At 41.7% G+C, this 23828-nt stretch overlaps 2 protein-coding genes across 2 annotated transcripts; one reads left to right on the top strand and one right to left on the bottom strand.

The window, feature by feature from the left end:
- Positions 1-1263: 1263 nt before the first annotated feature.
- Positions 1264-23042, top strand: LOC147336909 (protein NLRC3-like). Its single transcript, XM_086285688.1, has 6 exons — positions 1264-1316; positions 5054-5338; positions 7610-9398; positions 14086-14259; positions 14488-14661; positions 22756-23042. Exons 1-6 carry the CDS (start codon positions 1268-1270, stop codon positions 22946-22948), a joined length of 2664 nt encoding a protein of 887 aa, XP_086141814.1. The 5' UTR covers positions 1264-1267; the 3' UTR covers positions 22949-23042.
- On the bottom strand, positions 6048-7551 carry LOC147336910 (uncharacterized). Its single transcript, XM_086285685.1, has one exon. It carries the CDS (start codon positions 7014-7016, stop codon positions 6381-6383), a length of 636 nt encoding a protein of 211 aa, XP_086141811.1. The 5' UTR covers positions 7017-7551; the 3' UTR covers positions 6048-6380.
- Positions 23043-23828: the final 786 nt, after the last annotated feature.

Raw genomic sequence — 23828 nt, 5'->3', positions numbered from 1 at the left:
TGTGTTTGGAACATCCAATCCTCCAACACCTCAACTCTGCTGATCCTTACTTACTTATTTATACTTATTTTCCACCCTGATTTACGAATAAATTCTTTACAAATCCTACCATGTGAATTCATGGATTTTTTTTTTTCACATTCTGTCTCTCACAGTTGAAGTGTACCTCTGGTGCAAATTACTGACCTCTGTCATCATTTTAGGTGGGGGAACTTGCACAATCGGTGGCTGACTAAATACTTTTTTGCCCCACTGTAAAATCAAAATTCACGTTTTATGCAACTGAAGTGTTTCATTATGTAGGCTACAGAACATAATTCAGTTATAGACGATATATGAAACATGTATACTTACTGCATTTGAATCATTTAAACCATATGTGATATAAACACCTGCACGTGTGTTTGAAAAAACAAACGCTTTGATTTTGACACCCCAAGAAAATCTTCCTAGATCTGCACGTGTTCAGAGTAAGAGCCGAATAAACAGCAGCAGAAGCTGATTGATGAACAGCTGAATGACATATCAGCTGTAGCTGCAGCATCTGCACAGAGTTTGATTGGCTAACGCTGATTTGTTTGTTTTTTTAAACAGGACAGCAGAGAGAGAGAGGAGGAGATGAAGAGTGCAGCAGATTGATGAAACAGTGAAGAAGAGGTGAGCATCTGACAGAGCAGAGCCAGTTTAAAGGAGCCTCACAAGCTCACACATGACAGCTTCATCAACATGGAGCTCTGAGTGTTTATTAAAGGATCATTGGACGCTCTGACACAGCTGACTGCAGCCTTTAGCTGTGAGCACACAGTGTCTCACATTTACATTCACTTCCCTGTCAAACTCAATAACTTTAAACAGCTGCTGTTATCAGGTGAAGATAGCAAAGCTTTCAGGGCTGAGCCCCAGTGTTTCAGGATAATGGCCCCAGAGACCACAGTCACATATGTGGGGAAGGATTTTAAGTTTAAAACTTCCTTTAAGCACTAACAGCAGAGACGCACAAAGTCGCAGACAGGGAACAAAGTATTTTAGGTTTGTATTGTCAGATTATTTAATCATTATACTGAACAAATATGTGAAAAAGTAAAAACCTCTATTATGATGAGGTTATCACTACATTCACATGTCGTCGATGTGTTCTTTCACACAGATCAGTTTCAGTGTGTGTGGCCCGTACACTAAACCATGACACAAATTCATATGATGTGACACCCAGACTGTGTTCACTGTTTCTTTTGGTAAAATCATCTTCTCGTGTTTTTATAGAAAGATGATGGAAGAACCTAAAGAACAGCCAGCCAAAGCAGCTCCATCAGCAGGTAGGAGATCAGTGCTTTGTATGATGAGACGTATGGATGTATAGACTTCAGGCAGATTCTTTTTTGTAACTGTGATAAGTACATAAAATTCACGAGTTGTAACCTGTCCTAATCTTTGCCTTAATCTTTCTGTGGGACATTAATATAACATGAGAACTTCCAGTCTAAGGAGTTTGGCAGAGAAACAACTGGACTTTTTTGTACTTTGAACCCACATATGAGGTTAAAACGATGCCACCTTAAAATGAAACTGAAGAAATATTGAAACTGAAACAAATGTATTGAAAGTGAAATGATAGTGAAAAAACATAAATATAGAAATTTAAAGAAAAACTCACTGTTCATGTGGTTTTCACACTTACATCGTTTTTTTACACGTACAGTTATTTTTTCAGCTTCAATTAGTTGGCACTGCTTCGGCATCTGAGGGTGCGCTTGAGGGGCGGGGCTTCAGAGCCACATATATGAGCCACATATGTTTGCGCACATTATATTGCTGACCAGTGACTGTAGAAATCATGGACGACCTAATATCTGCAGCAGCCGCAGTCATGAAGAAACTTGCGTTCTCTGAACGGCACATAGAGCGGGGACGCTGAGAGGAGGTCCAGCGTTTACCGACTGTTTCAAACTGACAGACTCAGGTGTTCTTCAGTGTCTGCCTGACAGAAGGACCTGAGAGCCGCCACAATATTTTTGGTAAGTGAAAGGTGTTTGTAAGCTAATCTGTAGCTAACATCCTTAGCTAGCTAGCTAAGATGGGCACTCGGCTATCGGCAAAACTTGTTTTGTAAAGTTTGTTTAGCTAACCCGTGCAGGTGAACGAAATGAGCAGAAACGCACCGGGCTGCTCAGTCAGTAACTAACCACAGTTACTGTACTTTTATTATGAGTATTACACTGTAAGGCAACAGGCTGCACTCTGCTGCAGCTCCTGTGCAGAGCTGATTATTCAATATGTGCAAACAGCAGCATGTTTTCACTCTTTTGCCACATCTGTAAGGATATTAACACATATTTTAAAAAAGGCGTGCACTTTAGTAACCCCTCATTAATCATTAATTACAGATTAAATAGCAAAGCCTAATATTTATGTACTCAAACCAAATACTTCTGCTTGGCAGCTTAAGTTAAAACGTGTGTTTCATTTTTCCTCGGATTACATTTTTAGCACTGACTCTGTGTATTGTTTTTACTAAGTTTGTTTCAAATATTCAGGTTAAATAAAACAGTCTGAATCATTCTTATTGAGGTAAGTTCACAAAGTTACATGTGCAGTACAGCTTACATCCTTTGAGAGGGAAAAAAGCATTAATATTTGTTATGATACCTCTGTATGTTGGTGACCACGGTGCAGCAGCAGACTGAACCAGGACTGAAACCTGCTCCGTCTGCTCATGTATGCAGATTCACATTCACAAAGCACCAACAACTCAAAGGTTAACATTATATTGGAAAATCTGTTGGTATATACGGCTTTAAGAAATAAACAGCTCGTATGTGAGCAGAGCTGAAGAACTAAAGAAATGTAAGAGAAGAACTTCAGATCCTGGGTGTGTGAGGACAGAAGGATCAGCTCTATTTCAGATTTGAGATAAACTTTATATTTCAGTTTGTGATGGTTCTGTTCTCTTTGTGATTACAGGAGCTGATTCAGACCTCAGCACCACCCAGTGACAGCAGACAGATCATCCAACATGTTCACATGTTAACTGCAGAATGAACTGATGCAAACAGTACAAAGGTTAAAGCACCACATGTGCTGTAGTGAAAGCTGCAGCTGTTTTATGGATAAAAACAAAGTCAAAAGGATTAATCACCCCTGTATCATATGAATGTTGGGTTTTTCTCTGTATCTGTTATTGTACGATCTACTGTACAATATAAAGCACCTTCAGGTGACTGTTGTTGTGATTTGGCGCTATATGAATAAAATTGAATTAAATTGAAATGTAACTGTGTCACTATATATCAGCATTAACAGGACCTCAGCTTGGTGTTTCACAAAGCTGCTGATCTCAGACCTGCACAGCTTCCGTTTTAAACACTGAATGTACTCAGCTGCATGAAGAGCACGTTTGAGTTTCTCTGACACAATTAAATAAAAACTGATGAAGGTCAAAGGTCGTCACTTGTATGTCGAACTACAGACTTGTCATCTGGAATTCTTTCACAGTTTTTTTTTTTGCCAATAGTGTGTTATTTACCATAAAGTGATTCAGAGTCATTCATACCAGAGTAACCAGAGAGGATCATATATTTTTAAATATATAACTATCCACAGGACTGAATATAATATCTCTAAGTAAAAGTCCAGAGACTCTGAGGATTATCCAAGTACTTATAACATTACACAAAGCAAAGCTCAAAAAGCTGCTGGCCCTGATGCATTACAGGGCATGCTTGCCCCCCACACTGGATCCTCACCAATTTGTCTATCAAATCAATGGAGTACAGAGGATGCTGTATCCACAGCTCTTCACTGTGTACTCTCACACCTGGACAACAAGAGTACTCATGCAAAAATACTGTTAGTTGACTTCAGCTCAGCATTCAGTACAGTTCTTCCCTCCAAGCTGATCACCAAACGTGTGGATCTTGGACTCAACAACTCCATCTGTACCTGGATCATGGCTCATGGACTTTCTGACCAACAGACCTCAGCATGTTAGGTCAGGCCATAACAGCTCTACCACTGTCACACTCACACTGGCACTCCACAGGGCTGTGTGCTGAGCCCGTTCCTCTATGACTGCAGACCTTAGTATGCATCCAACTCCATCCTTGGACGGGTCTCCAGCTTCAAGTTCTTGGGGATCCACATCTCTGAGAATCTGTCCTGGTCAACTAACACCTCCAGCCTGGTCAAGAAGGCCCATCAGGGCCTCTTTTTCTTTAGGATACTGAAGAAGAATCAACTTCCACCGCTGTGTGATAGAGAGCATCCTGACCAACTGTGTCACAGTCTGGTGTGGGAACTGCTCTGCTGCTGACCGCAAGGCACTGCAGCGCCCAACACATCACAGGGATTCCACTTCCTGGCATTGAGGATGTCCGCAAGAAGAGATGTCTACGCCGAGTATGCATCATTCTCGGACTCCTCTCATACTGCCAATAAACTCTTCCAGCTCCTCCTCCCCTCCAGGAGGCGCTACAGGAGCCTTCAGACTAAAACCAGCAGGTTTAGGAACAGCTTCTTCCCCACAGCTGTTACCCTACTGAACTCAGTCCCCGCTGAGCCTTTCCATCCACACTCACCTAACCCTTCTACACTCCTCCTCCCAGTGACCATGATCCTTTCATTATCAACATTCACCACGTTGGTTACTGCTGTAGTTTTAGGACACTGACATGGTGTAGTCTCTGTTATAGTGCCTACACTGTTATAGTCTGTTCAGAGAGCTACGCTTCCACTACTGTAGATATTTTCATAGCACTCTGTAGATCTGTTTACCTCACAGTGCTTCATCTTTATATATGTATATTTGTTCATAGTATACCTGTATACCTGCCCGTCTGTATAGCAATACAGATCATCTGTGTATCGGTTACAATATTATTTTTCAGTTTCAATATTTTCTTCAGTTTCATTTTAAGCTGGCATAATTTTAACCCCACACATCCTAAAATTCAGTATTTGTTGATGAGATGATGAAGTTTTAATTCAACAAAGTTAGAATATTTTTCACATGATGTCGACTGAGAAGCATGTTTATGTCTCTTTCTTCTTCCTGTAGAGGAGGAGCTTGCCAGGGTGCGGTTAGCCTTTGTCTGGAGGGTAACAACAGAAATCCTCACACAGCTGCTTGAGGCCCTCGTATGTGACACTGTCTTAAATGAGTTGGAGAAAGAATCGATACTGGAGAAGAACCTAGCCAGAGCAGATAAGGCACGCAGCTTCATCGACACAGTGAGGAAAAAAGGAGACAAAGCATGCAAGATAACAATCAAACATCTTCAGATCAAAGATCCTTCTCTTTTCTCTCAGCTGCGTTTATACTCTGATCCATCTGCTCAACAAGGTGAGGTCATGTATCATATACCATGAATAAAAATGGTCACCTTGCAGTTTGTTGAGATGTGAAAGTGAAACCTCAGAATTCACTGTAAGAAAAAGGAGAGGGCAAGAACGTCATTCTACGACGAATGTTTGGATTTGTTACATGCCTGCAAATGTATTTTCTAAACTACATGGACATCATAAACCTGTGAAACTACTTAGATCTAATGTGAGCTGTATTTAATTAAACACAAGTGTTCTTTACTTTTAAAAACCATGCAAACTGATTGCCTTAAAGAAGAAAAGCATGAGTCATTTGACTTAAATGCCACATTTTTATATAATCAAGTTCAAGTTCAAATTTTATTCATCACCTGCAGTGTCAGGTTGCCCTGCAGTGGAATGAACCCGCCCCCCGACCATACACACACAACACAGACATCACATGGGGATACAAGTCAGAGAACGTTGCATTATAGAAAAAACACTGAAATCTACACTACAATGGGAAAGTACAAGGGGAAAAAAGAGACCTCTGCTCATGCTGGGCTATAGAGGACAGCATGAGAACAGGAAACAAAAAAACTCCTCTGCACAGAAAGCACATAAATGTCCACAGTACAACATTATAGAGCACGTGACCAACAACAGGGTTGGGTAGGGGATAAGGAGTAATCCCAGGCAACACAGCAGCCATCCTGCCACTGCGCCGACTCTCCAGCATGGGCCCAGACCCGCCTCGTGTTCCCAGGAGGCAACAAGCATCGAAGGCATTGGAAGGGGAGGGGGGATGTGTGAGTGCTTATCAGTGTAAATGTATGTGTGTGCGTGTCCATAGTTCAGCTGAGACAGTGTCCTCCGCCCTATCAGGCTAAGTAAACAGTCTACCAGCCAACCCAGGTGGCCTTGCATGGAATGGGAAGGAACAGACTCAACACAGTCGTTATCAGGGAGTTTTTGTTCAGCTCAGGCCTTGAGCCCACAGCTGGCGCCGAAGGGGTAGCCGCATTATATGATTTGTGATTTTTCTTTTACAAACAACTCATGAGAATTTCAAGCTGTTTTTAACACTCCGACACCGACACTGGTCTCTCAATCTCCCGCTGGATAGCTGCGAGCCTCTCAATTATGTTATTTACCTTCAATTCTGTGGTCTTTTCAGGCTTTTGCTCACAGAGCAGATTCTGAGACTTCACGACCGCAGCCAACTGATCCGCGATGTAATCCAGCTTCCGCCCCAAGGTGTTGTTCCGAGTGGATTCTTCCTTGATGTAATCCAATATACACTCAGAGGTGTTATTCTGAGCCTTCACTGCAGCCGTTAGCGCCTCCAAGCTCTTAACCATGCTGCATTCACTGAGCCCTTTCTGAGAAGCCGCACCTCGTCCCATCCTTTCAATCCCAGCGAGCAGCCTTGTGGGGGTTTGAACAGCCGGTTCCGCTTTCTTAATTCTCCGATAAACCAGGGCCAAGCCAGCTCCGATCAGCAAGAACCCTGTTATCATGGTTCCGAATAGGTACATATCTTCAGCGTCCTCGATCGACAGTCCCGCCAGGCACACGATCCTCCATGTCTGCCACTCGTCCATCGTGTATCCGGCAGGGAAAGTCCCTCCAGGGCACTCGGGCTCTCCCGAGCCCAGACAACTCGTTGAGAAAAGGGTGTCAATAGCATTCAGAGACCAGTTGATCAAATCCATAATTCTCTTTTAGGTTTTTAGACACAGACTGTGAGAGAGTGTTCCAGGGAAGTGAAATACACATGAGACAAGACAAAGACACAAGAGGCTAAGCAGGGAAGATAAGGGGAAGGAGAAGAGGAGAAAAGTGCGACTGCCTTCGCCAAGAGCCAAACGAGAAGGAACATGTTTAGTGTGGCCAGAAAGGGTTTACATTATCTTTCGCCATTGTAATTTACGACAAGAATTAAATGTGAATTACTGAATCTCTCTCAGATGCTTATTTAAATAACATAGCAGTGTTGTTATTTTTGGTGACAAAGTTTGGAGAAGAGGCACAGAAAGCAGAAACCTGTTTAGCCTGCACATGTTGGCATCAGGTACATATGAAAAGCTGCAAAGCAATACAGATGTGTAGGTTCAAAACATTTAATGTGGCTGTTTTCAGGAATTACATTTAGGAATTCCTGTAGCCCCTTTTTTCTGGTTTTCTGGTAGAATAAGTATATTAAAAACTAAAACGTATGATAGGCTCAACAAAGGCCAAAGTACATCACATAGCTCCTTCAGACCAGATTTGTACTTTTCCTTCTTTTTTCCTTTTTTTGATTCAGATGCTCTTCAGAAGTGTCAGCCTAAACTTAAGTCTAAGCTGAAGAAGAAGTTCCAGCGTGTGTTTGAGGGCATCGCTAAAGCAGGAAACCCAACCCTCCTGAATCAGATCTACACAGAGCTCTACATCACAGAGGGAGGGACTGCAGAGGTCAATGATGAACATGAGGTCAGACAGATTGAAACAGCATCCAGGAAACCAGACAGACCAGAAACAACCATCAGACAAGAAGACATCTTTAAAGACACACCTGGAAGAGATGAACCAATCAGATCAGTGCTGACAAAGGGAGTGGCTGGCATTGGGAAAACAGTCTTAACACAGAAATACAGCCTGGACTGGGCTGAAGACAAAGCCAACCAGGACATCCAGTTCATATTTCCATTCACTTTCAAAGAGCTGAATGTGCTGAAAGAGGAAAAGTTCAGCTTGGTGGGACTTGTTCATCACTTCTTTACTGAAACCAAAGAAGCAGGAATCTGCAGCTTTGAAGACTTCCAGGTTGTGTTCATCTTTGATGGTCTGGATGAGTGTCGACTTCCTCTGGACTTCCACAAAACTGTGACTGATGTTACGATGCCCACCACAGTTGATGTACTTCTCACAAGCCTGATCAGGGGGAATCTTCTTCCCTCTGCTCACGTCTGGATAACCACACGACCTGCAGCAGCAGACCAGATCCCCCCTGAGTATGTTCACAGGGTGACAGAGGTCAGGGGGTTCACTGACCCACAGAAGAAGGAGTACTTCAGGAACCGATTCAGAGATGAGGAGCAGGCCAGCAGGATCATCTCCCACATCAAGAAAGCTCGAAGCCTCCACATCATGTGCCACATCCCAGTCTTCTGCTGGATCACTACTACAGTTCTGGAGCGTGTCCTGGAAACCAGAGAGGGAGGACAGCTGCCCAAGACCCTGACTGAAATGTACATCCACTTCCTGGTGGTTCAGGCCAAAGTGAAGAAGGTCAAGTATGATGGAGGACCTGCAACAGATCCACACTGGAGTTCAGAGAGCAGGAAGATGATTGAGTCTCTGGGAAAACTGGCTTTTGATCAGCTGCAGAAAGGAAACCTGATCTTCTATGAATCAGACCTGACAGAGTGTGGCATCGATATCAGAGCAGCCTCAGTGTACTCAGGAGTGTTCACACAGATCTTTAAAGAGGAAAGTGGACTGTACCAGGACAAGGTGTTCTGCTTCATCCATCTGAGTGTTCAGGAGTTTCTGGCTGCTCTTCATGTCCATCTGACCTTCATCAACTCTGGACTCAATCTGCTGGAAGAACAACAGACAACCTCCAAGAAGTCTGAAACAAGAGAATCTGCAGAGAAACACTTCTACCAGAATGCTGTGGACAAGGCCTTGCAGAGTCCAAATGGACACCTGGACTTGTTCCTCCGCTTCCTCCTGGGTCTTTCCCTGCAGACCAATCAGACTCTCCTACGAGGTCTGCTGACACAGACAGGAAGTAGCTCACAGACCAATAAGAAAACAGTCCAGTACATCAAGGAGGAGCTCAGTGAGAATCTGTCTGCAGAGAAAAGCATCAATCTGTTCCACTGTCTAAATGAACTGAATGATCGTTCTCTAGTGGAGGAGATCCAACAGTCCCTGAGATCAGGAAGTCTCTCCACAGATAAACTGTCTTCTGCTCAGTGGTCAGCTCTGGTCTTCATCTTACTGTCATCAGAAGAAGATCTGGATGTGTTTGACCTGAAGAAATACTCTGCTTCAGAGGAGGCTCTTCTGAGGCTGCTGCCAGTGGTCAAAGCCTCCAACAAAGCTCTGTAAGTAAACATGAACTCATCGCTTCATTCTTAAAATCATGGGAAATAAATCAGAGGTGCTCAGTTCAAAGAACACTACCACTTTAGAAAAATTAAAAAATAGTCACTAAAATAGTCATGATACTTTAAATATTTCTCTCCAGCAGGACATGTCAGCATTTCTGAAATATTTTTGTCTTCAACTCGAATCAAAGCACAATCCAGATCCAGCCTATAAGAACATGAGCTCTGATCCTTCAGCCCCTCTGACAGGTTTATTATCCTCAAGTTGTTCACTTGTCTCCAACAACCAGGAGTCTAGCTCTGTTTTTTAAAGCAAATACTTGAGCTACCAGACTGCACCTACATCGTTTTCAGATGTTCTTATTTTAAGGTCTGGTTTGTGTCTCATCTTTATTGCAATCCCCCATGTCTCTCTGTTTTTCAAATATAAATCTGTTACCTCGGTGTGGCCAGAACAACATGGTGAACCCAAAATACAGACAAAGGTGAAGGAACTGAATATTACTAGACGTGAAGGCTTTATTTACACACAGGAACTTGACACTTGGAATTTTTTAACATGAACTGTGAACTATGGCGGAAGTCAAGCACTTGAAGCTGTGAGCATGAAGTGGGCTCTGTGGTAGGTTTCCGGAAATGGGTCTTGGTTGATGGTAATCTGAGTCACTGTAACAGAGGTAGAGCAGCATCAGAAAGATCACTGGTGGAGGTTACAGTAAGTGAACGAGGTTATCTTCAATGTCTTATTTCTCCAATTTCTGATGTGTCCACCTTTGCAATGATAACTGTGATCAGGGTGAACCAAAAAGGTGCCGTGGTGAACAGATACTTAAGTTTGGTGAATGCAGTTTCAGCTTTGGGGGACCAGATGCATGCTGAGACTTGAGTGGTGCAGCTACCTGACTATAGTTGAAAATGAACAGGCTATAAAAATTTGCTATTCCCAAAACCCATTGGAGATGCTTCTTGAATCTACAATGGGTACAAGGGGTAGGCCACTCTGTTAAAGCTTTCACATTTGCCAGATCCGTCTTCACCTGCCCCCGTGCCAAAATGTAACTGAAAAAAGTTATTGATGAGGAATGGAATTCACACTTTTTTGCTTTGACATAAGGTTTATTCTCCAGCAAACGTTGGAAAAATAGCATGGACATGAGACTGATGTTCCTCGCAGGTTTTGGGAAAAATGAGGATATCATCCAGATACACCAATACGAACCTGTCAAGGAAGTCCCGGAGGACATCGTTAACTAATCTTGAAACATTGCGGTAGCTAGGGCTGGGCGATATGGCCTAAAATCAATATCATGATAAATTGAGCAGTTAACCTCGATAACGATAAATGGACGATAACCACCCCAAGTGCCAAAAAAACAAACGTTTTTTTTTTGTTTTTTTTTTCATTTGATGGGGCTGTGGCAGGCAGCATAGTTCCTCCAGTTATTTTCATAATATTATTCCCCCTAGACCACTTTAAAGGACTATAAAATGTCACTGAAAATAAATGAAGACAATAGTAGTAAGTACTTTTAGTGGTTAAGATTTATTAACTGAACAAGTGTAAGTGTAGGATACAATATGTAACCATGCTCTCTAAAAAATGTATATCCCTTGTAAACAAAATAGTTTAATAATAAATATTATTTATTAAGAGGTTGGTTGTGTTACCTTGACTTGACGCAACAGTCTTTTTGCAGAGTTTACATTTAACAATTTTTTGATCAATATCATCCTTGTTGAATCCAAAATGTTGCCAAACGATTGATGATGCATTTCTTTTGTTAACAAGCGTCTCCTCTTCCTCCTCCACCAGCTCTACCTCCGTCGCTGCTGCTTCAACATTTAAATCGTCCTCCATTTGTTCACCCGTGTCTCGTCTTGTTACAGGTAGTAGAGTCATGTCACTCCACCCCGTCAAGTCTGTAACGTAGCACAGCGTCTTAAAGGGACATGAACATCGCCAACCTGCACATGCCTTTCCTTTTTTTTTTTAAATACCGAATTTACCGACATGGGCAAAATGACATCGATGAGAGTCATAAATTTCGGTAATGATAAATTTTTGATATATCGCCCAGGCCTAGCGGGAGCATTAGTTAACCCAGGCGGCATGACCAAATACTCGTAGTCCCCCAATGGCATGTTTAAAACGGTCTTCCACTTGTCTCCCTGATTGATCTGGAAAAAGTGGTAAGCGTTGCGGATGTGGGGTTTTGTAAACCCAGTGGCACTGTGAAATGGCCTGAAAGCAGAGCTAATGAGGTAATAGGTACTTATTCTTGATGGTAATATCACTGAGGCCCCTGTAGTAAATGCATGGCCAGAGAGAGCCATCCTTTTTCCCCACAAAAAAGAAGTTCCAACTTGAGATGACAATCGTTGGATTATGCCTGCACCGAGGGATTCCTTAATGTACTTTTCCATAGCCGCACACTCAGGTCTAGACAGGTTATACAGCCAGCTAGAAGGCCGGGTGGAGCCAGAGAGTAGTTCTATGGTGCTGTCCTGTGGTTTGTGAGGTGGCAGTGAAAGCGCTTTACTTTTGCTAAATACTTCCTGAAGATCATGACATTTGGTGGGGACAGAGGAGAGATCTAAAACAGTCTCAGTGTTGGTTGATGGTTCCACAGGTTCCGGTGGACGGGCAGAAACAAGGCAATTTGAATGACAGAACAGACTCTAACTGATTACCCTCTGACCTGACCAGTCTAAGTGGGGGTTATGTAATTCTAGCCAAGGAAACCCGAGTATGAGTGGTTTGTGAGGTGCATGAAAAGCAAAAAAGGTAAGTGTTTTCTTGTGATTGCCAGGGGTGACAGGCTCTGTGCGCTGAGTTATGTGAGGGGACACTCGGTTATTTAATGACTTAGTGGGAATGGGCGGATTAAGGGCGCATAGAGGGATGTTTAACTGTCTCGCTAACTCAGACTCCATGAGGTTCTGATTGAACAAGAGCCTGAAAGGTCTGGTTAAGTAGAACAGAGAGTTGGAGTTGCAATCTGGGTTTTTATGTTTGTGTGAGTATCCTCCACCCTTATCTCTGAACTTTCCAGTGGGCAGACCCTGGTGTGGAATCGAAAACAGACAGGTTCATCACGAGAAGCAAGCTGATCTTTCATGGTTTGATTTAATGACTGAAAAACATACAGCGGACGGTGGTTAGCACTGTTGCCGCACAGCAAGAAGGTCCTGAGCAAAAGTCTTTACAAACTCAACCAGGAAATCATCATGCGAGCAGAAAGAAAGAGGATGAGCAGATAGGTAAGCAAGAGAAACCCGCCAGCGTCCCAGGTTTCCAGAGAAGGTTCAGGTTCTAGGTACCTGAAATGGGATGTAATTCAATTCAATTTTATTTATATAGCGCCAAATCACAACAGTCACCTCAATGCGCTTTATATTGTACAGTAGACTGTACAGTAATAAATACAGAGAAAAACCCAACAATCATATGACCCCCTATGAGCAAACACTTTGGCGACAGTGGGAAGGAAAAACTCCCTTTTAACAGGAAGAAATGTTTGGTGTCAAAGCACAGATCCATCCAGTATCTATTTCAGCTTATTTCCTTTATACACACATTTAACAGGAACAGTTTCAGACAGCTAGTGTTTACCTGACATTACCTGCGTACCTCACAGTTTGCAGGTAATGGGCATAATAATTACTGAACAGAGACATCCTGCTGTGAACTTTGTTGCTGTGGATCTAAAATGTAAAAATACATCTGAGAAGATTTCTAATCATGATTTTATGAGCCCCCAAAGTTTGATTCTGTTCATCTGGACGTAGCGCTCTCAGCGGGAGAAACATTTTGTCACTCATCAAGATGACTTCTTCAGGCTCAGCTGACTGCAGCTTTCCCCAATCTTATAAAAAGTACATCTGCATAATGACTCAAACCTAATGGTCAAGGAACTGACCTCCCAGCCTTATTGTTCCTTCAGTGGGCTGGTTTCAGTCATTATGCAAATGTACTTTTTATAGGGTTGGAAACCAGAAGTCAGCTGAGACTGACGAAGTCACCTGGATGAGTGACGAAATGTTTCTCCTACTGAAAGCGCTACGTCCAGATGAACAGAATCAACTTTTGGGATTTACTAACCTGGATGATTGAGCATGGATCAAGACCGGTTTTTATGAGGTTTACAGTTTCTTATAATTTCTAAACCAGAAGGTTGAGGAGATGGAGCTCATGATAACTGGCTACTGCCTTTCAGCGTGCTTTATGAAATCATCCAATCAAAATAAAGTTAGGGAGAGCGGGGCTTTAAAGGGGAATGAGCCAAAGCAGCTTTTAGACAGAAAATGAAATGAGAGTCCAGGATGTGATACATTATTTATAACTACATTTACAGTAATCACACATATTAGAATTAATAAAGTGACCAGCAGTACTGTAGTAAGTGTAATACTGCAGTACTCACAGGCCTGTGCCAGCAGACACTGAACTACTGTCACTAAATCAACCTGCTCTTCACTGGTTTCCATTTACATACATTGGAATAATTGTGTTTAATTTGAAATATTTTTCTTCTGTTACACTTAAATTCTTGAACATTTTTTTATTTAATTGTGCATTGTAGTGTACTCATTTGTACACATTTGATTACTTAGATTCAACATATAAAGAGATTTTATTTGATAATAAATATTATTGTTTTGTTGTTCTTGTTATTTTTTTCAGGCTGAGCAGCTGTAAGCTGTCAGAGAAAGGCTGTACAGATTTGTTGTCAGTGGTCAGCTCCCAGTCCTGTAGTCTGAGAGAGCTGGACTTGAGTACCGACAGCCTGAAGGCTTCAGCAGTAAAGCTTCTGTCTGCTGCAGTGGAGAGTCCACACGCCAAACTGAATATTCTGAGGTCTGACCGATTTGTATTCTTTTTTCTTTTGTTTGTTTGTTTTGTTTTGTTTTTAACTGAGAAAATAAATCCAGCAATTTAAACAGTAGAGGTAAACTTGATCAATTTACTGTTGTTTCGTACCACATCTGCTCAGCATAAAACAACAAGGATTCTTAAAATATAAGATTAGTTATTGCACCCTGATTACACTTTAACATCAGTCTTTGTTCATGTTTTCATTTTCAGACTCAACGTCTGTGAACTTCTAGCGGAAAACTGTGAAGCTGTGTCCTCAATGCTCAGCTCTCAGTCCTCTACTCTGACAGAGCTGGACCTGAGTATCAAAAATGTGCAGGATTCAGGAGTGAAGATTCTGTCTGCTGGACTACAAAGTTTAAACTGTAAACTAAATACTCTGAGGTCAGATCAATTGACATTTTGTTTTTTTTAAATGAACCAATTAAACATTTTATTCAAGGCTTCCGGTTCCGGCGCTCGTGGGGATGGACACCTAGTACGAGAGCTCTCGACTGAAACTTATTAAAACTGCCCCAAGTAAATTAATACACTATCTAAGTGCAACAGGCCCCCCTCCTTGCAGCTACCACGAGCTCCTTCTATGGGCATGCACACTTCCTGTCACACACACACAGCCCCAACCTTTTTTCCTCCAACACAGAGAGTTTCTCTACTCTTCTCTTTTTTAAAAAAATATAAAACCACACACTCTTTACCCAATCGTCACACACTCATTGCATTAAATCATTTTCACAAACACACGCTTTATTTAATCGGCGCTTTACACAGCCGTTTAAATAATTTCACAGTTTATTTATATACACAGGCCTGTATCTCTCATGACAAACACAAGACACCAGATGCCAGAACTAGTTATTTAACGGTTCCTTAACACTTCAATGGAACCCTTTTGTACCGGTACACCTAGATTTTCGACTAATTTAAAAGCCCTATAGCCCAGGCCACGCCTTGCTGATCAATTAAACGCTACGGGAACGCCCTCCCGAGAGTCGCTCAGATTTCTAGAGACTAAATTAATTTAAAACCGCTTCCCGCAGCTGAGAGAGGAGCTCCACATCTGGCGCTAGTGTCAAACCCACGCCTTTTGCTTTACTTAAAGCTCACAAGCCAGCCACGTTGAATGGTCACGGCCGGGTCTCACCCTCCACCCAAACAGCACGGTAAAAAGTGATGCTTGACCACTTAGTCTTTTCGGGTGCCTGAATTCCCTGCGGAGACCATCCGGGCTACTGGAACGCCGCCAGAAGTAACAGTGCGTCCACTGATTACCCGTCGCTGCCACACGAAGGCGCCTGCGCTCTTCGGAGCCACACGCTCCGGAACTTTTAGTTTATATTTAAAAGCGTCCCTGGGGACCTTCAGTCCCTCAGTTTTTAATTACCTGACGCCCGAAACCTCGTTTCTCCCACCCAAAATATCCGAATTTACCTAACCTTAACCCTGCTTGGCATCTTAACTCCACAAAACACATAAAGCACACAAACCAAGCCAAACTACCACAATGCAACACAGAAAAACAGAAAAAACCCCCAAATAAACAGCAATAACTTTTGTGAGAATTTTATCAAACTGTTACTCCTAATTATCCTAATTAAATAAAATCACTCTGGACAGAACTCAGCAGGAGGCCCCCTGAGTGAACATTCAATTCAATTTTGTTTTACTTCCAATTTAGTACCTTTGGATAAAAAATTCAACAGGTGGTACTGACCTTTTTATGCCGCGGTTCTGTCACTCAGTGGCTCTCCTGTCTGGGTTCCCCCTCCTGGGGCTCAGCTCACTGCGCGTCCTTCTTTCCCTCCAAACCGGGTTTCGAGCACCAAAAATGTAGAAGTTCTTTTTATTTGGAAGGAAAAATAAGCACAGACCAGAGTCCCAGAAGTGTCCGAAAAGTGATTTATTACACACAAGATTGTACAGGTGTGGGAAGAAGCTCTTCCTCGTTTGCACAAAAGACAGAACGTTTTATAGCCATGTATGACGTCAGAAGACCACAGAAGAATTCCCCTATCTTCCCTTTATCTCCTTCTATGGCTAAGAACAACAACATTTTCCAGATGTTTCCACTCCTGCTTTCTGGGAATTTAACCAATAGTGTGTTCATGAGTGTGTATTTTGTGAGAGTGTCAGATTCCGGCCAACAAACGGTCAGTGTCCTTATCTGACTCTGCTAGGGCCGTCTGGATCCACAGCTAAGCTGGTGGTTTTACTAACTAATAGAGTATTGTATCTAGACTTCTGTTATAGCAGATTTACTAAATGATAAATGATACATGCTAATATGGATGATAAACTGATGCAGACTAATGAAGTAATAATGAAATAATGACCGTGCTTTATGAATGACATCACAGTGAAAATAAAATAACATGTTTTTCTTGACAACATAAAGAGGAAAAAGGGGTTTAAATGATGTCCAGAAAGAACAAAATAGCTAAGAAGTTAACGTTTGAAAACGTGGAAGATGGCAATGTGCAGCTAACAGAAGGGGCTAACGTTAGCCCCTATGGGGCTAGCCGAGGCCACTCTCCCACTCCTAGCCGCGAGGATTCTGGGACAGAAGATGAGGTTGACCCAGCAAGTTTGACGCTGATACTGAAAGAACTGAGAGGCGTTGGGAAAGAGGTGAAAGAATTTCGAAAAGACACGAAAGCGCAACTGCTGGAAATAAGGGGTGAGTTGGATAAAGCCAATGCGCGGCTTAATGATGTGGAAACCAGGGTTGCAGAACACAAAGATAAGCTCCAGAACACAGACGAGATTTTGTCTGAGATACTAACAATGCAATTCAATGTTATTTATATAGCGCCAAATCACAACAAAAGTCACCTCAAGGCACTTCATAGATACAGAGAAAAACCCAACAATCATATGACCCCCTATGAACAAGCACTTTGGCGACAGTGGGAAGGAAAAACTCCCTTTTAACAGAAAGAAACCTCTGGCAGAACCAGGCTCAGGGAGGGGCGGGGCCATTTGCTGTGATTGGTTGGAGTGAGAGAAGGAAGACAGGATAAAAGACATGCTGTGGAAGAGAGACAGAGGTTAATAACACATATGATTCAATGCAGAGAGGTCTGTTAACACATAGTGAGTGAGAAAGGTGACTGGAAAGGAAAAACTCAATGCATCATGGGAATCCCCGGCAGCCTACGTCTATTGCAGCATAACTAAGGGAGGATTCAGGGTCACCTGGTCCAGCCCTAACTATATGCTTTAGCAAAAAGGAAAGTTTTAAGCTGATCTTCAAAGTAGAGAGGGCGTCTGTCTCCTGAACTCAAACTGGGAGCTGCTTCCACACCCAGTCCAACATAGCCAGGCTTTCTTTGCTGCTTTGACAAAACCTCAAATCCCAGTCAGAGATGATGAGCATCATCACAGTGATGATCATTTCTCTGTTAACCCAGGCTTTCTGCTTCAGGATCTGTGCACGCTCAGAAAACAAGGAGACCTTTAAACATAATTTCACTAAATGGATGGATTGAGCTCAGCCTACAGATGAACTGGTGCCAGAGATCATAAAGAACATCAAACAAATTCAACACTTTTAATGGAAATATGAGATTAATCTTGAAAGTAGAGATAGTGTCTGTCCCCTGAATCCAAACTGGAAGCTGGTTCCACAGAAGAGGGGCCTGAAAACTGAAGGCTCTGCCTCCCATTCTACTTTTAAATACTCTAGGAACAACAAGTAGGCCTGCAGTGTGAGAGCGAAGTGCTCTAATAGGGTGATATGGTACCACAAGGTCATTAAGATAAGATGGGGCCTGATTATTTAAGACCTTGTATGTGAGGAGCAGGATTTTGAATTCAATTCTGGATTTAACAGGAATCCAATGAAGGGAAGCCAATACAGGAGAAATCTGCTCTCTCTTTCTAGTCCCTGTCAGTACTCTTGCTGCAGCATTTTGGATTAACTGAAGGCTTTTCAGGGAGTTTTTTGGACATCCTGATAATAATGAATTACAATAGTCCAGCCTGGAAGTAATAAATGCATGAACTAGTTTTTCAGCGTCACTCTGAGACAGGATATTTCTAACTTTAGAGATGTTGCGCAAATGGAAGAAAGCATGCAGGAAAAGTTTCAAACAAAACTAACATCACTGGAGGCTTACTCGAGGAGGGAGTCGCTCAGACTGTACAGGGTGCCGGAGGGAGAAGAATCGGGAGCTCCATCTATGGCCCACTTTGTGGAGAAGCTACTCCGGGAGAATCTCGCCATCCCACCATCAACACCGTTACAAATTCAGAGAGCACACAGAGCGTTATCATTACTCCCTCCGGACGGCTCCCAACCCAGATCGATCCTGGTAAAATTCCTGTGCTTCACGGTTAAAGAAGAAGTGCTGAGGCTCGCTTGGCAAAAGAAAGGTTTTATGCTGAATTCCAGCAAGAAATCAACCTCGACCACGATTACCCCCCTGAGATCATGGCTATGAGGAAGGAGTATGCAGAGGCACGAAAGGTCCTAAAAGAGAAGAATGTACGGTTTAGGACCCTCTACTCAGCGCGCCTTAAGGTTTTTTACAAAGAAGGAGTGAAAACCTACAACACGGTGGAGGAGGCAACGGCTGACCTGGCGAGTCGGGGCCTGCCGGTAAAGGTGATTACACCACTGGCAACCCCCAGAGAAAAATTACAAAGATGCCCGCTGTGGCGGGGAGTTGGTGGTCGGCGTCCGCGTCAGATCCGAGGAGCTGCGGGATATAGAGAGAAGCTGCAAGTATACAGACGTGAAGAGAACGAATTTAATGTTATGTATTAGCTATGGACAACATGGTGAAATATGGTTACTGTCGAGCTAAAATGGGTGGGGCTTCTCGTGCTGTGAGTGACGTCGCAGTGGAAAGCCCCCTAACTCAGGGGGTAATAAGGGGTTTCCCTTCAAGTTGTGAGGGTGTCAGTGGAAGTGCTCCACTGTCAGAAGCCAGCTTAGGAGCTTTCAAGCTCCAGTTATGTTCAAATGTTTTCAGTTCATTCCTAACTTTTTTCACTTGTTACTGTTTTAAGAGGGGGTTGCCTGCTGCTATTGAGTTTATGCGCTGTGGTAACTTAATATATCTTTATGGGAAGTGAGTCAGTGAAAGTAATCTCTTTTAATGTTAACGGGGTTCTGAACGTGATTAAGATGAATAAGATACTGTCCAAACTAAGGAAGGAGAAGGCCCAGATTGCATTACTTCAGGAGACACACATGAACCAAGTAGATCACTTGAGATTGAAAAGAAAGGGTTTTAAATATGTATTCTCCTCTTCCGTTAAGTCCAAACACAAGAGGGGTGTGGCTACACTTATCTCTGGTACACTTAACTATGAACATATCTAAGAACTCTGTGACGAGGAAGGCAGATTGGTTAGAATAACAGAATGGATAGAGGGGTCTGAAATCACAATTTTAAATGTTTATGCTCCCCCCGGGAGCGATTGGCTATTCTATAGGAATAGGTTTGATTTATTGGTGGATTCTCAGGGGATAGTTGTCTGTGGGGGGGTTTTAACTTTAGACTTGACCCTAAACTAGACTCCTCCTCCCCAACCAACCAGGTAACAGCACTTACTAGAAAAGTCAATTCCTATATGGTAGAGATGGGGATAATAGATGTATGGAGGGACCGCTACGCATCTACCAGAAATTTCACTCATTACTCTGGTTCCTTTAAAGTGTATGCAAGGCTGGACTACTTTTTTATGTTTAAAGTTGATAGGTTTAGGGTCAAAGACTGTGACATATTAACAAGAGATCTATCTGACCACAGTCCTATCTCTCTATCTTTGCAGGTGGCTAGGAAAAAATGTACCACACTGTGGAAATTGTTATCGCACCTTAATGATCCTGCCATAGTTTCCAAATTAAAGGTAGACATTAAAGAATTTCTAGATGTTAATGACACAGGAGAGGTATCTCCAGCTATTCTTTGGGATACGCTCAAAGCGGTAATGAGAGGTACATTAATTTCTATCGCCTCCCACTTAAAGAGAATCAAAGGGCAAAAATTAGCAGAACTACAGGCAAATTTAAAGTTGAAAGAATAGGAAGACATAAACACCGCAAATCCTACTCTGAAGCAGGATATCAGGAAAATACAGGATGAAATTAATGATATTTACACCCAGGAGGCCCAAAATAACTTAATTTTTTTGAGGCAAAAATACTATGAGACAGGAGGGAAATCTGCAAAATATCTGGCACATAAATAACGCAAACAACTAGAGGAAAATACGATATACCAAATCAAGGACCCCAAGACTAATATTCTGGAATCAAAATTAGAAGACATTCAGAAATGTTTTGAGACCTTCTTTAGGGAGCTGTACTCACAGCCCAATGCTACGGAGGAGAATTGTACTGATGCCTTTCTTAGCTCTCTAGAATTACCTTCACTCCCGTCTCTCAAAAATGAGCTTCTAACACATCCCATTTTAGTGGAAGAAATTAATGCTTTTTCCAGATTAAAACCAGGTAAGGCAGTTGGGCCGGACGGGTTCAGTTCTCAGTGGTATCGCACCCTGAGGGCAGATCTAGTCCCCACATTGCTGAAGTCATTTAACTACATCCTACAGGAGGGAGAAATCCCACCCTCCTGGAGGGAGGCAACTATTTCAATTATCCCAAAAGAGGGGAAAGATAAATGAGAATGTGGAAACTATCGACCAATCAGTGTCCTTAACTTGGATGACAAACTATTTACTTCTATTCTTGCTCGTAGACTGGAGAAGTTTTTACCTGACCTCATCGATTTAGATCAGACTGGTTTCATTCACTATAGACAAACAACTGACAACATTAGGAGAATATTACACATCTCTGCTCAAATACAAAAGAACAAAACTCAATCAATGATAGGAAGCTTGGACACTGAGAAAGCCTTCGACTCCATCAGATGGGTATTTCTGTATAAGGTTCTGGGGAAGTTTGGCTTTCACGACAAGTTTATTAGAGTAATCCAAGGTCTGTTTGCTCGACCCTCAGCCCGTATTAAGGTGAATGGTGATCTCTCCAAGCCCTTTGCTCTGGAACGTGGCTGTAGGCAGGGTTGTGCAATCTCGCCACTTCTCTGATTTATTCATAGAAACATTTGGCCAAACGATTAGACAAAATCATAACATTAGGGGTGTTGCATTGTCAGGAGTTGAACATAAAGTGGTAATGTTCGCCGATGATGTACTGGTCTGCCTGGAGGAGCCAGAGAGGTCTTTTAGTGAGTTGATGTCTACTTTAAGTGATTTGGGGAAGTTATCTGGTTATAAGGTCAATATTTCAAAAACACAGGTGATGACTTTAAATTATACAGCTTCTGTAGCTTTACGTAGGGATAACGAGAAAAATAAGTACCTGGGAATATATTTGACTGCGGACCTCTCGGGGCTCTTTCAGGCAAACTACGAGCCAATATCTGCAAGTATAAAAGCTGATCTGCACAGATGGAATCTGGTCCCCTTCATGAGTCTCAGCTCCCAGGTAACTTTTAAAGCATGGATATCCTGTGGCCTTACAACATTCCTCTCTCTTACTCATAGAAATATTGTGCTCAGATTTGAGACCCACAGGACAACCTGACAAAATACAACTTTCATAGATACTTACAGCTGAGATCATATATTGATCATGAATGCCAACTTCAATGATGCTGAGTCGCATTTTTTCCTCATCCTGAAAAATGCCACAACCATGACCCCTACTAAATCTATTTCTAAACTATACAAAGCTCTCTCTAGTGCCAGCAAGGATAACACTTTATACACTCTCCTACAGGTCTCCTTAAGTGCAGTCTTTAACGTTCAAATACCTTTAGATTTTAAGGTTTTATACATGGGTTTGGTCCCCTTTCTGGAATGTAGGAGTGAGATTAAGTTGGTGCAATTACTCTTGGTGGCAAGTAAAAAAAACAATTACTAGAAGATGGTTAAGCCTAGCCCAGCCTACCCTAGACGACTGGTTTGGGATCATTTTAGAGATATTTAGGATGGAAAAACTTACATATCTGTTAAGAAATCAAAAAGCCAAAATCTACCAAATTTGGAACAATTGGATCCAATTCATCACCCCCACGAGGGCTGACTTCACTTGATCTCACTATTACTTGGTTGTTTTTTGTTTGTTTGTTTTTTACATTTACTTCTATTACTATTGCTTGTTTATTTACTTATTTCTTCACAATGATTGCAGCATGGGCACCCCTCCCAGTTTGTGTTTATAGTTCCATTTAATGTGTTCTATATATCTCCTTTGGGAGAGCATGCGAGCAACTGTCCTAGTAATAGCTAGTGGAGGTTAATATGCACCCACTGATCACTTTGTTTACTGATCACTTGTCCAATCCAAATAAAGATATAATTAAAAAAAAACATTTTATTCAAGTTCATCCATATGATGTTGTATCTTAGTATGTTAAGGTTTCATCAAAAATAAAAAGATGGCATGTAATATAATAACAAACTTTACATAAGTATTATAGATTGTCTTTTGTTTTTCAGACTGGGTGGCTGTAACCTGTCAGAGAGAAGCTGTGAAGCTCTGTGCTCAGTCCTCAGCTCCCAGTCCTCCAGTCTGAGAGAGCTGGACCTGAGTAACTCTGACCTGCAGGATTCAGGAGTGAAGCTTCTGTCTGCTGGACTAAAGAGTTCACAGTGTGCAGTGGAAACTCTCAGGTCAGGATTCAAACGTTAACACATATGATCATTTAAAATGTGAATTATATTATTGATTGACTTATCTATAGAGCTTTTAGCTAAACTTATATTTATATTTGAGTGGATTATTAGACTGAATTACTGTGTAAAATTTGTCACAGTCATACGATTTTGTTAATTTATTTATTTTTTTAATTCATGTACTGGCCATTTTACATAAATTTGGCTAATCTTCTACAATATATACATTTGATTTCGTTAGGAACAAAATGTTCAAATTACATATTTTGCTGGATATTGGGTATTAATGAAATTATTATGTCTTTAATGACACCACATTTCCATTTGTTGGAGGTTACTGGTGGTATTGTTTCAGTGTCTGAGTTTTCCTTGCAAAGAAACATCTGGAATTTAACAATACATGTTTTAAAGCTGTTTTCTCCAAAGGGATTTGTATTAGTGATGGTAAATTTGATTCTTTTTACCGAATCGAGTTTAAATGAGTCACTCACCAAAATGAATCGGGTTTTTTTTAAATCATTTGAGTCTCTGAGTCAGTTGCCCAGAGAGTGCCAAAAATGTACTTTTTCTCTCAAACTTAATTTGTTTTTATTTTCATGTAAATCCTACTGCTACGATGAGTGACTGAAAAATAAAAACAACTATTTTATAGAGCAAAAAAGAATAAGATTTCTAAATTGGACATTTATTTTTGTTTATGTTATTAGTATTTCCTCAAATGTGTTAAATATATATTTTCTCATCTAAATAATTTAGTCAAATAGTGATTTTCAGATTATTTTACTTACATTACTGCAGCAGATTGCGAGTCAGACACTGTTTTTTTTTAATAGTGGTGGAAATGAGTTCATATATTTTCCTTTAGTCTGCTTATCATCTTTGCACAAAAACAAAGT

The sequence above is a fragment of the Aulonocara sp. 'chitande type north' Nkhata Bay genome, linkage group LG3 (genome assembly GCF_057382095.1).
Source record: "Aulonocara sp. 'chitande type north' Nkhata Bay isolate Kocher_YH1m ecotype deep benthic linkage group LG3, A_spYH_male_GT1.1, whole genome shotgun sequence".
Classification (NCBI taxonomy): Eukaryota; Metazoa; Chordata; class Actinopteri; order Cichliformes; family Cichlidae; genus Aulonocara; species Aulonocara sp. 'chitande type north' Nkhata Bay.
The sequence above is the reverse complement of the archived record's forward strand: the minus strand, read 5'-3'. Positions and strand labels throughout refer to the sequence as shown.

Bases quoted from the DNA above. Each gene is read 5' to 3' on its own strand.
- LOC147336909 (XM_086285688.1), top strand. From the start codon at position 1,268: ATGATGGAAGAACCTAAAGAACAGCCAGCCAAAGCAGCTCCATCAGCA. The intron at 1,317-5,053 runs GTAGGAGATCAG...TTCTTCCTGTAG, and splicing joins CAAAGCAGCTCCATCAGCAG to AGGAGGAGCTTGCCAGGGTG. The intron at 14,260-14,487 runs GTCTGACCGATT...TTTCATTTTCAG, and splicing joins GCCAAACTGAATATTCTGAG to ACTCAACGTCTGTGAACTTC.
- LOC147336910 (XM_086285685.1), bottom strand. From the start codon at position 7,016: ATGGATTTGATCAACTGGTCTCTGAATGCTATTGACACCCTTTTCTCA.